This window comes from Ursus maritimus, unplaced genomic scaffold (genome assembly GCF_017311325.1).
Source record: "Ursus maritimus isolate PB19 unplaced genomic scaffold, ASM1731132v1 scaffold_4, whole genome shotgun sequence".
NCBI classification, from domain to species: Eukaryota; Metazoa; Chordata; class Mammalia; order Carnivora; family Ursidae; genus Ursus; species Ursus maritimus.
Genome location: NW_024426552.1, coordinates 12,944,395 through 12,960,912, shown reverse-complemented (window position 1 = coordinate 12,960,912; position 16,518 = coordinate 12,944,395). Strand labels below are relative to the sequence as shown.

At 40.1% G+C, this 16,518-nt stretch overlaps 1 protein-coding gene and 1 long non-coding RNA gene across 3 annotated transcripts in view; both read right to left on the bottom strand.

The window, feature by feature from the left end:
* The window catches only part of SCAF4 (SR-related CTD associated factor 4), a 55,825-nt gene extending 40,548 nt beyond the window's left edge, over positions 1-15,277 (bottom strand). For both annotated transcript variants that reach the window (XM_040621037.1, XM_040621038.1), the window contains exon 1: positions 14,801-15,277. In XM_040621037.1, coding sequence (XP_040476971.1) covers positions 14,801-14,830 — 30 coding nt within the window. In that variant the 5' untranslated portion in view covers positions 14,831-15,277. The remainder of the gene's footprint in view (positions 1-14,800) is intronic.
* Positions 456-4,239, bottom strand: LOC121100396. Its single transcript, XR_005832144.1, has 2 exons — positions 4,097-4,239; positions 456-2,600 (listed from the first exon to the last, which is right to left on the bottom strand). It is a non-coding gene; the product is annotated as an uncharacterized LOC121100396 (long non-coding RNA).
* Positions 15,278-16,518: the final 1,241 nt, after the last annotated feature.

The following is a 16,518-nucleotide window of genomic DNA, read 5'->3' as shown; positions in this document are numbered from 1 at the left end:
GAGAAATCTTCTCTACAGTGACAATACCATATATCAGAGACTCTTAAAGCTGTATAGCACCTTAGTACCTCATCTGGTACTTAAACCTAATTTAGAACTACTTTTATAATATATCTGCAGCTCCCGCCAAGTGACATAAGGCTTAATACTCATAACTAATCAGCTCCAATGGTTACAGAGGCCTCCTGTGCACTAACCTCCAATCTCCCTTCTGAAACCTTCCTTCTCCTGTTCCAATTCTGAATAGTGATCTCTCTTGCATGATAAAATATTTAAAGATAACTAAACTTGTCTCCCACTCAACTATCTTCTTCAACTATTAGTGAACTGATATTTCTAGATCTATCCTGGCTAATTCCTTTTAAGTATGATATCCCCAAATGGACATCATCCAGATGTATTACCATGTTAATGGAATCCAGTGGATTGCTTTTTTTTTTTTTTTAAGTTTCCTATTTCTGCAATAACACATTACCACAAACTTAGCAGCTTAAAAACAACACAAATTTATCTTACAGTTTTGGAGATCAGAATCTCCTAGTCTGAATTCAAGGAGTTGACAGGGCTACTATATTCCTTCTGGAGGCTCTAAGGCAGGATCTGTTCCTTGGCTTTTCCAGCTTCTACAGGATGCTTACATTCCTTTGGCTCATGGTCTGTCTCTTCCTCCATCTTCAAAGCCAACAGGGCAGCATGTTCTCCTCCCTGACCTCTGTGCTTCTGTTGTCACATCACTTTCTGACTTTCCTCCCTTTCTTGTATAAGGACCCTTAGGATTACATTGTGCTCATCTAGATAATTCAAGATAATTAACACATTCCAAGATCCTTAACCCAATCGGATCTGCAAAGTAAGACAAGATATAATAGGTTCTAGGATTCTGAAGTGGATGAGGGAGGAACTTCCTCTTTCTTTCCTTCTTTCTTTCTTAAAAAGATTTATTTATTTATTTGAGAGAGAGAAAGAGCACATGCAGGCAGGAAGGGGCGGATGAAAAGGGAGAGAGAAACTTTAGTAGACTTTGCTGAGCTTAGAGCCCAGACACAGGGCTCTATCTCACAACCCTGAGATCATGACCTGAGCTGAAACAAAGGGTTGGGGGCTTAATTGGCTGAGCCACTCAGGGGGCCCAGAACATTAAAACAAAAACAAAAACAAACAAAAACACCAAAACAAAACAACAGTGCTTAATTCACTGTTAACTCACATCTATATGAACTAAAACCCTCAAACTGTTTTCAATGGAATCTCTATCAAAACTGGATCTTCATGTTGACTTTATGCTGTTTTCTGACAGTCCTTTCAATCTACTTAGATCATCTGGAAATAATTTTCTACTACTTGATGTAGCAGCTACTCTGATCAGCTTATAAATTTCATGAACTTTCATGAATGTGCTTTTATATGCCTTCTTCCAACTCAATGGTTTTTTTAAAATTAGTAAGAAAAGGACCTACCTGTGGGACAACCCTGATATTCCTTGGACACTGCCTGTCAGCTAAAATTCACTTAAAAATACACTCATCCTGCCTGTATTTTTCTAACTTATTCATGATGAAATCATGACAAATATCTTTCTGAAATATTTGGTTTAGATAAAACACTTCACAAAAGAAAAAAGCTTAATTTGGTCTGCTATGAATTGTATCTGTTCTGGTTCCTAGATTAGAAATTTCTAGAAGTTCATAAAACAAACTAACAGAACTAGCAAAGATAAAAGTTATTGGCATTGAGTCTTTGATTTCTGGAATGTGCCTTCTCCTGATCTTTGAAATAGAGCTACCAAAGCAGTGAAAAGAATCAGAAGACCATATTAGTCTAAATAATTCTTCTAACCCCCAATCCCTCAATGTTTCCTTTAGGAATCTTTCAATGGAATACTTACCTCTACCTTTTTCCCCCTAACTTTAAAAAATTTGCTTTCCTGAAATTTATTTTATAACGAATTATACTGATTATATATGCAGTGTTCCTTCCTTGCCATTACCACCTCCAAGATGACAAATTCTGCCTTAAGCTGGTGTTTTTAATACTTACTTTCAAACTTTAAAGAAAAAATACGAATGCTTCAAAAAGGAAATACGTACATTTACAGTGACAGGCTGGTATTCAAATCTCCCTCCTGACAGATGCAGATATCAAAGCATTTAATTCTAGTTTATCTTCCTTTCATTCATTTGACTCAATATACCAGACACATAGGCTTCAACCAAATCAAGAGTTAAATCCAACATAACTTTAATGTTTATTAACATATAAACAATTTATAAAAGTACACATTGCATTTCTTAACAAAAGGAAACAATTATGAAAAAAAAACTTTTTAAAATCATCTTTTCTGCAAAGATGCTTTGTCCATCTAATTACAGCCTGAAGACAACTCTATAAAATATTGCTGGAACAATTAGGAAAGGGATAGTTAACAGCTCTTTTTACATGGCTTTCACTTTATGCATTATATACACTTTAACAAAGGTTTGTTCAAACTAATAATTCCTTAATACTGGGCAATTCAACATGATGTGGGATGGGTTGGGACGTACAGAGAGTTGCAAACCAATCACATGAACAATGCCTTTCTCCCAACCATGTCCTTTTACCTGAAAGTAGAACATGAACAAACAGTAAGAGACAGTGAAATTGAAAAATATGCAGAGGAAAGTAACTCAATTAACAAAGGAAACCCCAACCGCCAATTAATAAACATAGGAAAAAAGTTCAACCTTACCAATAATCAAAGAAGTATAAACTAAAACAATGAGGTAGAATTCTTCAATTGTCTACCTGGCATGAATGTAGATTGGCATAGAGCAAAGACAGCCCTCTGCTGATGAGACCTAATTGGGGAGTTTTAGTTTCAGAAGGAAATTTAAAGCTATGTATCAAGAACTAAAAAACAAACAAACAAAAAACAACCCCCCAACCTCGTCTTTTAAGCCAACATTCCACTTCTAGAAGTTTATCTAAAACAATAATCATATGTGCTCACATCTTCCATGATGACTATTTTAAAATTAGAAAATAATTTGTTATTAAAAAGATCCAGTAACCATACAAAAATTTCCAAACACAAGTGGGAGGGAAAAAAGACTAATAAAACACTCTAAAATGTTAATGGTATTCAGTGGGATGGTATTTTCTTTTATTTCCTAATTTAAGTTTACATAACTTGCATTAATTTTAAAAGGAAAAAAATTAAAATCCATTGATTTTAAAAATGAAAAACTTTGGGAGACAAATGCATTTCTCAACTTTTGATTATAAATATAATAAATACAATAAATATATAGATCCATCATTATCAGATATAAGTTATTCATGATTAAACCTTGTCTTTGAAGTTAACAGCCATCAAAAATTTTCAAAATTATAACATATTTTAAAAAATAAATTCAAAATTCTGCTCCTTTAAATCTTTATAATAACTGATGCCCCAGTGGATATAAAACGCAGATTTGAGAAGTCACTATCTTTGTACTTTGTTGACCTCTGAGAATTAAAGAAAGTATCCCTTTAACTACTGACATACTTCGTTGCCAAGCAAATTCTATATACTTTCCATAGAGTCAAAAGTCCTTTGAAACCCAAACGTTTAACCAATTTTCAACTTGCTTAGAGGAAGGTACAGAGAGACAAGACAGTCTGGCATTAATATGAAATATCCTAAAATGGAGCAAATTTACAAGGCCTTTTAAAACAAAGAGTCGGGAAAAAGAAACCATTGTCTCCCGGCTCCTACTGAGCAGTCTTTCATTTGACTTAAACACTAGAAAATAGTTCCATTTATTTCCCCACAAAATTCAGTTTTCAGATTTCTAAAGATTCCCTAATCAGATATTTTTACAAGCAACAGAGCTGCACATAATATTCTCAAGTTCAAAAAAATTTTTCATACTTTTCCTACATTGTTTTACCTTATTACATCCTCCTACAAACTCTCCAACTTTTCTCCTAGTTCCAGAATTTGGAGTAATGCTTTATAAAATAGACATCTATAAGTGCAAATAAAAAACGTTAATATTAAATACGAAACTATTTTTGAGTTAACTACTTATATTTCTATGTGCATTAAGAAAATAGAACATGGCAGGGGCACCTGGGTGGCAAAGCTGGTTGTGCGCCCAACTCTCGGTTTTGTCTCAGGTAGTGATCTCAGGGTCTTGAGATCAGGCCCTGAGTCTGCTCTGCACTCAGCAGGGAGTCCACCTGGGACTGTCCCCCTCCCCCTCCGCTCTGGAGCTCTCTGAAAGAAAGAAAGAAAGAAAGAAGGAAGGAAAGAAAGAAGAAAGAAAGAAAGAAAGAAAGAAAGAAAGAAAGAAAGAAAGAAAGAAAGAGAAAGAAAATGGAATATGGCAAACAACAGTTTAAACATCATCTGCATTATTCCCCGCTTTTAAATTATATCATCAAGTCCTATTTGTCACCATTTGCTGCTGGCAGAACTAATTTTCTAAGCAGTTAATTTCTCACAACTTACTTTGTAAAGTATGCCCTTATTCTTCACTTAAGACTAACTCTCCTATAATTTCCAAGAATCTACCTTTTACGCAAAAAAATTTTTTAAAGTAGCCTCTACACCCAACCTGGGGCTCAAACTCACAACCCCAAGATCCAGAGTCCCACGCTCTACTACCCCAGTCAACCAGGCACCCCTCACTCAAACTTTTCACTTTAGAACCAAAGCTGTCTCTCTTTAGCAGGGCTTTTAACCCATTCAGTTCCAGCTTAGGACAATTAGGTCCTTAGGACAAGGTCATTTTTCTATTCCTTAGCTACGTTTTGGTTCACCTCACCGAACTGTAATCAATCCTCCACTTCTTTCTTTTCATTTGATTTTAAGAAATGGCAAGTATTTTATCTATGCCATTGCTCTACTAGCAGATGCCAGACTGTAAAATTACTTTTACTGTTCACTAGTGAACTTTATGTCCCCCCCAAACTGACTACAAAACATTTTTGTGAGGGGCACCTGGGTGGCTCAGTGTCTGCCTTCAGCTTGGGTCATGATCCCAGGGTCCTGGGATGGAGCCCTACACTGGGCTCCCTGCTCAGCGGGGCCTGCTTCTCCCTCTCCCTCTGCTCATGCTCTCTCTCACTCTCAAGTAAATAAATAAAATCTTAAAAAAACACATTTTTGTGAATTAAATATTTCCTCCTAAACTTCAATAGAATAAATAAAAATTAGTTCCTGGACATAAAATCGCTTGATTAGAAGAAAAAGAAAAATCATCCCATACTTAATGCATTTCATTTATAATCAGTTATTTCCACAAAGTTGTCATGAATGGATTTATGCACAAGTATGGGACTAAAACTGAAAATGTTAGCACTTACAAAATCCTTAATTTAAAATTTTAATTGTGAATATAAATTAGTAAAAGAAATATAAATGCCTAAAAGTGCATTTAAGTTTTAAATATGGATTATTTATGCATGATTTAAAAACTTACCAAACTTCATTATTCTTACACTTCTACAAATCCTTCCAAAAGTATACATTATAGTGCACTTGCTACCATGCTTCAGATGTACAAAAGTTGTTACATCTGAAAAAAGTTAGTGAGCCCTCTCCCCTCATAAACACTCCAGCAGACAAAGACCCACTGCTCAAAAACCTTCAGCGCAACCACGTGGGCCTATGGACCGGGGTCAGATGGGTACTTAAGAGTACTCATTGGTATTTCAGAACTGCCATTTCTACATGGTGTGACCTTGGTCAATTCACACCACCTCTTGGGTTTCCTTACCTTTAAAAGGAAAAGAATGGAAAGACACACCTATATAAAACTCTTAGTCCATTAGCTGACATCTGGCTGGTAGTTAAGGAGCAAATGCAGGATTCCTTTTCTGTCCTTCCCCTGGACTGGCCCCACTGGATTACTTCTTAAAATAGCATGTAAAAACTAAAGATACCCTATAAAACAAACTTAGGATTCAGGATCAGCAAAATAATTTACAGATTCACTCGGTAGCTCCTAGATACTGTTTTCAATTGAAAGAAAATCAGATCAAGCAACAAAACAATGGAAACGATGTGCTAAAAACTAACATTTTCCTATTTTTTAAAACAGGTTTGAGATATAATTCATACACCATAAAACTCTCCCCTTTAAAGTATACAATTCAGCGGGGTTTTTTTGTTTGTTTTACCACATTCAGAGTTGGGCAGCCATCAGCACTGTTTTGTCTTAGAATACTTTGATCCCCTTCAAAAAATTCCATACCCATTCCTCCCTGCCACCAACCAATAATCTACTGTCTCTATGGATTTGCCTATTTTTTACATTAAACAATAATTAAAGCCTTTATAAAGATTTGAACTTATCTCCAATGAACCCCAAACTTGGCTGTCCTTTCCAAAGTGATTTATCACTCAGCATCTCTTAATTAAGGTGAACGAGGTGATATACGCCCATTAAAGTCTAAAGAATATTTTATGTTTCCTAAAGGCTTAAAAGGCATATTACTGTAAATTTCCATATTACAGGCTTCCTTTCAGCAGGGTGTAATTTTACTTCAGCTAAAACTCAGCTCTGACAAAGTCAAAAGGAGGAAAAAGTAGAATACTCATGATAAAATGCATAAAGATATATTAAAAATATTGCAGAGGGAGATTTACAGACTGTAGAGTTGGTCAACTAGTTGCTCTCTAAGGTAACAGCATACCGACAGTGGGACAATGTGAGAGGCAAATACAGGTCAGGCAATCAGTGGGTAAATTGTCTCTAAAGACTCTAAATACAGTAATAAAACTGACTGAAATCATTTTATCATACTAAGCACTGGCAATTCTAAATAATATCAGATATAAAATATTCCTTCCCCTAAAGTATGTTGTTGACGGAGATGCTTAAGTTTTAATCTACTGCTGTGGTTACTGTTAAGTTTTAACAATACATAAGCATCAAATCTGTACATTTTTTTACTACATATCCTTTAATAAGCAATCTATTCTAAGTGAAAGTTCATTAGGAAATCCTCCAGTTCTGTGGTCAGTGCCTAAACACGCCAATTCGCCATACCTGTTCATCTGGAGAGTCACCACAAAGAGATTTAGTATAGCCTGCACTCAGGCTCTGTTTCTCCAATCCTGTGGTTCCTATATACGTGTATATGTGTTTAAAGAACACATTCAAAATATGATAGCTGAGTGCAATTCTTTTTTCTGACATCTTTTTTTCTGGTATAAGTACTTATGAACAGCCAGAATCAGCCTTGAACAAAGGTAGAGTGGAACACAGAGCAGGAAGATCCATGAACAAAAATCATGGAGAATGTCATTACTACTCAAGAAAATGTAAGGAAGTAGATATTTACACATAATTTAAAGAATGTTTAACTAATAGAAATCTATACTGAATTTTTTGGTGGAAACATTTCAGTGAATTTTTTTTTGACTGAGGAAACATTTGAAAGTCACTACAATCAATGTGGAAAAAAAGATGTTCTAGATTTCTAGAATTTATTGTGAAGTGGTTTTTTGCTAAATTTCTAACCAAAGGTAACTTATGTTTAAGACTCCCTAACTAGTGTTTGTTGCTTTTATGTACAACTTTCCATAATTAAAACTAACAGAAAGTGTTCTTCAATCGATTATGGGTGAAGATTGATCAAGCAGGATATAACTGTCTATGGAACACAAATATGTGAAGATCACCTTGACAGTCACTGACAAATATGCGGAAGGCAAAGCTTGAAAAGAAACTGGAATATCATAGTGAAGTCATTATGACAGACCAGTATGTAAGTTTTTCTATTTTTTCCCCAAAAAAAGTATCAACGCAATTTTAAAATATTAACTTTTTTCCACTGTAATACATATTTGCAACTGGCATAAAGTTCAGGTTTCTTTCTTGGCCATTCTCATGATTATTTCTGGAATTAATTTTGTTGTAGAAGAATGATGTATTAAAAAGAAAAATTGTGCTCTGGATGTCAAATATGCAAGGCGTGCCACTGCTCTATAGTCTCTTCCAACTAGGATTACTGACCCACATGGGTTTCTACCAAAATCACCAATTATCTAAACACAAATGATAACTTTCGGAGGAACTTGGATGGCCCTCTACTTTTCACTGAGCCCTTCCATCTCCCTCACTACCCCCCTCCACTGCCCTGTGACTCCATCAAAACCTTAGCTTCTAATTCTTAACTTTACTCCAGAGTTATATTGGATTTCTTGGAGAATTCACTACTAATCAATACAATGTGCTTCACTGGAATATCAGTTTCTATATTTATGCCTTCACAAGCACCAATAAGGAGCTCTAGCTATAAAGCAATGAAATGTAATCATAAACCATGCAAATATTTAATAGGATGAAGGTGACCAGGGTATAATAAATTATAATACTGTCTGTGAAATCTTAATAGTTTTCAAAAATAAAAATAAAAAATCGTGATAGTACACTGTTAATCACACGTAATATTAACACAGAAATGTAGACATCTCTCTTCAAGTCTAAGCTTTCAACAGATCTTTTTAAGGCCTAGTCCTAAGGCAAGCTGAACTACTACCAAACTCTTTTTCCTGTTCCATAGGAACAGAATATTAATCAACTAATGTTACCAAAAATCTGAACCAATAATGGGTGAACTGATTATTCTATATAGCTGATAACGTAGTATAGCTTGCTTTTAGCTCATCATTAAAGCTGTATGCTGTTGCTCTGAAGTATGCTTAAAAAAAATCTGGCATTATTATATCAAAAAATATTGTGAATAATATTAAGGTTCATCATTTATGTAACAACTTTTTTCCTACCATGTTAGCAAAATATATTTAAAACAAGATTTCAATGTGTGCAGATATCTACGGAAGTTACCTGGAATGCTGTATTATATTCACTTGGCTTCCATGGCAGAGAACATACAATTTATATCTGGCAAAAAATACCCTTCCCCAATACCAACTACCATTTTGTCAACTTTCTGCCTGGTAGTTTTATGTCCTGAATTCTGTTTCACAAGATTTATAAGCCAACTTTTCCATTATTCCAATTCCTTATCATGTGTCCATCTAATTTTTTTCTGAAACAAAATACTAAATGAAACGCCAGTAGGGGATATTTTCAACAAGAACATCAGTGATAACGCAACAGAAAGCTCTGATGAGCCAGTGTTATTACACTCACCATAAGGCCAGACCTCTACTGTTGTTGGAGATAAGCAATTCTCTGAGAGTCAAGAAAGAGCAGAGGAATATCACGATAACTTTTAATAATCTAAAACTCCTGTGGTAACAGCATAACATGGTCAAATGAGGCAAGAAATAACCTCCAATTTTACTTCACCTGTGGCCTGGTCCTCTACATCTCTTCCACACAATAAGAATCTTGTGTCAACTCTTTGTCCACTGCTTTAGATAGACCTCTCCAAGAAGGGAATGATCAAATCAACTAAAACGAACATTAACAGGTTAAGAAAAAAATACTTAATATAAGTATCTTCATCATATGATTTAAAGTCTGGAAGATAACCATACTTAGTAATGAAAAGGTAAAACATACAACAGTCCATACACAAAAATTTCCAGTGGAAAAAAGAAAGGCGTGGCAAGCCCCCTACTGAGATATGGAACACAACTCTTCCCTCAGGATAACATGGTGGTCCAAGACTGACAGCCCAGTGGATAAGTGTACCAACATAAATTCATACATAAAGTATTCATAAAGCTTAATTTGTCTGATTTTAAAGAAAAAAAGGAATGTTAAAGTTCTCGTACTTTCTTCCTGCACTTCAACACAGCACCTCAGTATCTCAGCACTGTAGTTCTTTTAAAATAATCTGAGGATCCCTGGGGGTCTGAGTTCTTTTCAGTGGTCTGTGAGGTAAAAAAATGTTTTCATTTTAATACCAAAACATTTCTTGCCCCTTTCACTCATATTCTCACAAGTGTACAACAAAGTTTTCCAGAGGCTACCTCACGTGTCTAAATGCAAGAAAATGAATAAAGAAGTAAATATCAGAACCCAGGTTTATAAATCAAAGTTTACATGAGATTTTCAAAAATGTAAAACAATGTCACTCTTCTCACTTTTTGGGGGGAAACATTATTTTTCATTTAAAATGTTATTTATGGTAAAATATAATGGATTTGTCATTTTTAATAAATGCAGTTCTCAGATTAAATTTCTAAGACGATAAATATCCCAAAGATATATGATATGTGTATATATATGTCTGATATCATCCATAGATACAAAAGCTCTCTGTAGTCCTTAACCTTTAAGGGTTAAAGGAGTCAAAATCAAAGTTTGAGAGCCCCAGAGAAACTCTTATACAATGGAGACATGTTTGAGAAAGTTCACTGCAGTGTTTGTCAGCAATAATTGAGAAGCAACTTAAATGTTCATCAACTGGGGAACCAGATAAATAAAATATGGTTTATTCAAATGATGGCATACTACCCAGCATTAGAATGAAATCTTAATATTAGCAACACTTGAGGGAAAAAACTCCACAAATATGTACAACATACCACTTACGCATATCAAAATAGATTATATATTGCTTAGATACCACAGAGATTGATACTAAATTCATTCTGATTGCCTCTGTGGGAGGAAAGGACTTTAACTTGCGATATTTCAAGTTTAAATTAAAAACACTTATAATAGTAACAACTGTCCATTCTTGTTATATCTTCTCTGTATTTTTATACTTTAATTAAAAGTCTTTAAAAAAAAGATTTTATTTTAAAGAAAGACTGTGCTCAGAGGTGCCCTGTGCCAGTGGGGGGAGGGGCAGAGGGAAAGAGAGAATTTCAAGCAGACTCCACGTTGAGCCCGGAGCCCAACTACCTTGAACTCAGGACCCTGAGCCAAAATCAAGAGTCTGATGCTTAACCGACTGAGCCACCCAGCTGCCCCTAGTTAGAAGTCTTAAAATCAGAGATGTTTCTCCCCCGCCCCCAAGTGTGATACGCTCTTTTGGAATCAGAGAAGATTGATTAAAGGCTAAAAACGAAATCAATGGATTAAAAAAAAACCCAATCCACAACTTCAACAAACTTAACAAAATACCAAACTCTTCACATCAAGGAGTATATAAATATAGCAGAAAACAATTAAGTATTAGTTGTAATTGGTCACCCATTTTTTTCACTCATCTTTTTACAACACTTAACAAAGTGTCTCACCATGAAAGTACTGTTTAATGGGTGTCTTTAATAACTTCATTCTTTTTATTATCTTCCTTCCTGTATCTCTCATACAGGAGAGATACCTATGCTACCTGTACCCTTCCTTTTATCTACAATTTTGTTCTAAGCAAGCCTTCTTATTTTTAAACTGTGCTTCTCTACACTTTCCCTCCCCCAACATGCTCAAACTTCTACTCCCATCTGAGACCAGGGCTTCAACATCACTTACTAAGGCTAAGACCACATACATGCTATATAAATATACAAATGGCCTACCACCATTGCATACTACACTGTTAATTGCTCTTCTTTGCCTTCATTCTTTAAGCAACTTTAAATCCCTCAGAACCGAACTTCCAAAAAAGACATTTGTGACCTTTATTTCCTTATGTCCTTCATTACCATTCAACCTTAAACTTCAGATCCCATTACTCTCAAATTTTAGTAGTTTTTTTCTTAAGTCTTAACCTGTAACTGCTCCCCGGGTATTATACAAAATATTATCTTTAGGCAGCAATTAAGACGGGGAGATGTGCATTCAAATACCAGCTCTACCATTAGCTAACAGTATGCCCCTGAGCCAATCATTATTTAACTTCTTTGAAAATCAGTTTCCTCATCTATAAATGGATGTCTGTGCAAGGCTGTGGGAATATTAGATATGTATTTATAAAATGCCTGATACGCCATAGATGCTTATTAAACATTAATTCCTTTTCTCACCCCCTCTCAATTTTCTCCAGGGCACATCTGAGAGTGACTCCCAGATGTCTCCCTCTATTTCCTGGTTGCTTCCAATTTTGAGTCCTACCCCACCCAACTGCTCGCCAAAAATTGCCACATGACTCTTCCACTCAAACTCAACCTGTTCAAACCAAACATATTTCCCCTTCCACTAAACATGCTTTTGATGACTGCTGACTTGTGTTAATAGCATTACCCCTTTCCCAGCACCTAGACTGTGGGGGCAAAAGGTGCTTATAAGCCTATTAGATGGCAAGGTCCATGGATTCCTCTGGCCCATATCCTTCCCCTCCTCTCCCTGCCACTAGACACGCCAAGTTCAGATTTTACTCAGTTCTACCTCAGTCCTCAAAATGCCAATCTTCCTCAAATCTCTGCCTTCTACAATATATACAAACCAAGCAGTTTTCTTGATTCTATCACCCCACTACTTAAAATCTCAGTTTATCCAGAGCCTAAAAGTGAAATTTAAACACATTAGACAGACATGAAACTTGTCAGGCCCCAAATTACTTTGCCATCTTACTTTCCAGTAGCCTTTGGAATCAAACGACTGTTCACTCCTCTGCACTACTGCCCTTCAATCACTACTTCCTACACCTTCTGAAATCCTAAAACTGACTCCACCTTCTCTTCCCAAGTCTTCGCTGATCCCCCATAGCCATCCCAGGGCTCTTTTTAAGAGCCCCAAAGGAAGCTGTTCTATCACACGGTATTTGCCTAAGTCTTATGTCCTCTATTAGATCAGGCTCTAGGGGACAGAGCTCCTTGGTAGTACCAGTACTCAGGACACAGCTTTACAGCACTTAAAAGTTTATAAAATTAAGTTTGGAGGATTTGAGGTTACAGGAAACTAACCAATAACATTTCATGAATAGGGAGAAATAACTGAGAAGCACTACAAATCAAATAGCACAAGAGGATGAATTTTAAAGTCAGACTAATTTCTCTAGAAGGAAGTTTCTTCAGAAGAAAGTTAAAACTGGCAACACACACCTAACATAATGTAATTTGCAGTTCATAAAGAGTAGGAATGGAAATAAAAATTATTTGAGCAGAAAGATGAACAATGACAGGAAAATTCTCATTTTGTACATTTTAAAAAGGTTAAAATACCATTTCCCTTTTTTGAGAAGTCAGTAGCATACCTTATTTTGGTTTTTCAAAGTAAAAACTAATGATCACGCTTTTCCAGAACATAAGATATTTTGCTTAATGTGCTTAATGTCAACTTCCACAATGCTTACCTCAGAATTCAATACTTCTGATCTTAAGAATATTCTAAAAAATCCCCTTCTTCGTTCATTGAAAGCGGACATTAAAAAAAGTAAGTTTTTATCTTGGGAAAGAAATGCACTTATAATCTTTAAAAAACTGTTGTACCATTTGTAAAATTCTTAAGCATTCAACAAGTATTTGCTTCCTATAGTGAGGGAAGGAGAAAAGAACAGAAACTCCCTGCCCTCACAAAGCCAACATTCCAGTGAATTTTGCCTTCAGGAAACCAAGTCAAAATTCCAAACCTGAAATCTTTGGAGCATTATCACAAATTCTCTTGCCATCAAATATTATGAAATATTATTTCGTTATTTTGAAAATCATCACTGCCGAACGCTAGTTGCTACTCCAGTTAAGACATTTTATGCACCCATCGGTTGAAGACAAATCATTTCTAGGATAATCTGTAAGGCAATAAAACGTCCTAACTGTAGTGTTACTGGAAGATCCCATATTACAGAACTGCAAATCTAAAGGAAAGTTATTGCACGTTAATTCTGTTACAAGTGAAATTACAAAATCTCATTATGAGATGCAGCAAGTTTTTAACGCCGTATCAAGACATCTAGAGCTACAGCACTACATCTGACTTTTTCAATGTTGGGTTTATCTTTAGTGTTTGGAAAAGAATCCAACTCAACACATGACAACAGTTTCCATTCTGTAACCGTATTTTAAATCACCAGTGGTCAAGTCCCCTCCCCCAAATAGATTCTGATGAAGAGGATGTGTGGACTCTACACTCCAAAAACTGCACCTGGATGACTAGAGATAAAACTATGCAGCTTTAAGGCGGCAGGCAGCTTTGTTCCCGGTTTTGGGAGGTTTTCACATGTAAATGCTCCCCTAGAAGGGGAGCGCGGATTAACTACCGCGGGAGGAGGGCGAGGGTGGGGGACTGGAGGCCAAAGCCGGCTTTCTATCGGACTGAGGCGGAGCAAGTACTCCTCTCCCATTCAACTTTTTAGGTGTCACTTTGGGGCCACGGAGCCCATTAAGAGGATTGTGTTCATGACTGGAAATGATAAGGAGCCACCCCTCTTCATTTGGGAACCCCATTTCCCTAGAGTGTGAATCCCGGGAGAAGGGGATGAACACCCTCTCCAACTCCTCCCCGACCCGGGATCAGAGTCCAGCCGCCGCCGCGCCGCGGCCTGAGCAACAGGAGAGCCGAGGCAGCCGCTCCGCCAGCCCAGCGACCGGCAGATGCTCCCGCTCCCCCGCCCCCAACCCCACACGCCCGCCCGCGCTTCTTTCTTAGCCCCTTGCGGGCTCCCGGCACTGCGAAGCCAGTAACGGGGCTGGGAGCAGAGAGCGAGAGCGCCGGGACCTGAAAGAAGGCGAAGTTAGAGTAACCGGCGCCGAGGCGGTCTGGGGGAGGCCGGAAGGGGCCAAGGGGGGCAGCCCGAGGTCGCCGCCCGGGGGTGGGCGATGGGGGAGGGGTGTGGGGTCGGTTCCCGTAGCCGCCGCGACCTCTCCCGGACCACAGGCCGCTCCGCGCAGGCCCCGCCGCCCCGGAACCCGGGCAGGAAGCGTCCCCACCCCGACCAAAGCTTTAAACCTCCGGCGGCGGGAGAAACGGAGTCCCGGCTCCCGCGGAAGGCCCGGCACCCCCTAGCCCCGAGCACTCCTCACCTCCTGGTTGAAGGCGTTGACGGCGTCCATGTTCGCGCTGCGGCGGCGGCTGCTCCGGGCCCGCCGGTCACATAGACCTCGCGCCGCGGCGGAGCGGGGCCGGGGAACCGGCCAGGCCCGAGGGGCGGGGGGAAGCGACGAGCGGAGGAGCCAGAGGACGGGCAGGAAGAGGCTGCGGCCGAGGCGGCGGGGCGGGCGGCAGAGGCGGAGGGTGGCGGGCCCCCTCTCAGTCCCGTTCGGAGGATGAGGAAAAGGAGGCGGCGGCGGCGCTGGGCTCCAACATGTCCGTTTGGTGGTGGCGGCTGCGCTCTGCGTCTCGCTGACACGGCCCCCCGCGCCCTCACGCACTGCCCCACACTGGCCCGACCGGCGAGCGGGCGGGCCTCTCTCCCCCTCTAGCCAGCGGGATGGCGGCAGCGGCCCGAGTCCACGCCGCGCGGGGCACCCTGGGATGGCTCGGGCCTCCCAGCGCTTCCTGTGCCCGGCTCCCGCCCCGCCCCGCCTTGGGCGCGCTGGCCCCGCCCCCGTCCCGCCCCCGTCCCGCGCGCCGCGCGCCCGGCTGCTGGCGCGTGACGCCGGGACGCCCGGCCCTTTCCCGCCGGCGGTGGCGGCGAGCCCGGGAGATTCCTGGCATTAAGGCTGGGCCCCGGCGAGGGCGCCGGAGAGCGCGGGACCCCGGAGTCGGGAGGCTGGCACGGAGAGGGCCCGCGCACACGCGCGCCCCTGCCCGACGCGGCGTTCTTCGGTGCGTTTTTGTGCCATTCTGCCCAAGCAGGCCCTGCACCCGGCCGAGGCGGGTGGGCACGACCCGCTCGCTCTCAGCTGCCTGGAACAAAGGGCGCAGGATTTAACCTCAGCCCGCTGAGCGTGCATTTGCAGGCGCCCGTGCAGCCTCTGCCTGTGCAGCCCTGCGTCTGCTCTAACTGCGAGAGTGAACCACTGAGAACGACGTGCAGGCAGCGGATACCCACGCAGGCCTGAAGGAACCCCTGTGAAGCCCTGTGCCGCGGGATTCGCTAAACCTTGATACAGATTCCCCCCAAACGTTTCCTTTTTGGCGGAAACACTTTGCCCTGGTTCACGTACCTTGAGTACCAACTGTTTGCAGGCCGCTGTGCTAGGTTGGGGGATATGGAAATAAAAGGCAATTTTGGGGCCGGCAGGCAGCTCAGTGTAGTGGGGAGGACAGACAAATGAGCAGATAAGAACTAAAGCATGATAAATGTTAGGGCAGAGACCCAGGGGGAACAAAGAAGAAAGATACGCATCCGACTAGAAGTCCAGGAATGCCTCTCAGAGGAAGTGGCACCTAAGCTACATCTGGAAGAAGCAGCGCCTTTAGAGAAGTTTTGGACTGACAGCCTGATGACTGCTTTGGCATCACCTACCCCCAAGGAGGACCGGCTGGAGCTTAGGGAATAGGGTGGACTGAGAGGGAGTGACTGAGACCAGGTCCTGAAGAGCCTCTGTGCCCTTCCAAGGAGTTTGGATTTTGTCCCCCAGGCAGTGGGGAGACATTGAAAGATTTTAAGAGCAGGGTGGTGTCATGTAATGTGCTCTTTCAGAACAAAGGTGTAGCAGTAAAAGTGAGGTCAGGTAAAGAATGGCTCTAAGTCCCAGGGGATGCGAGGACTTAAGGCAATAGAGTGGAGAAGGAAAGACAAGGTCAGATACTACAAAGTGGAATGTACTGGCTGGGACAGAATGACTGAGGTGAA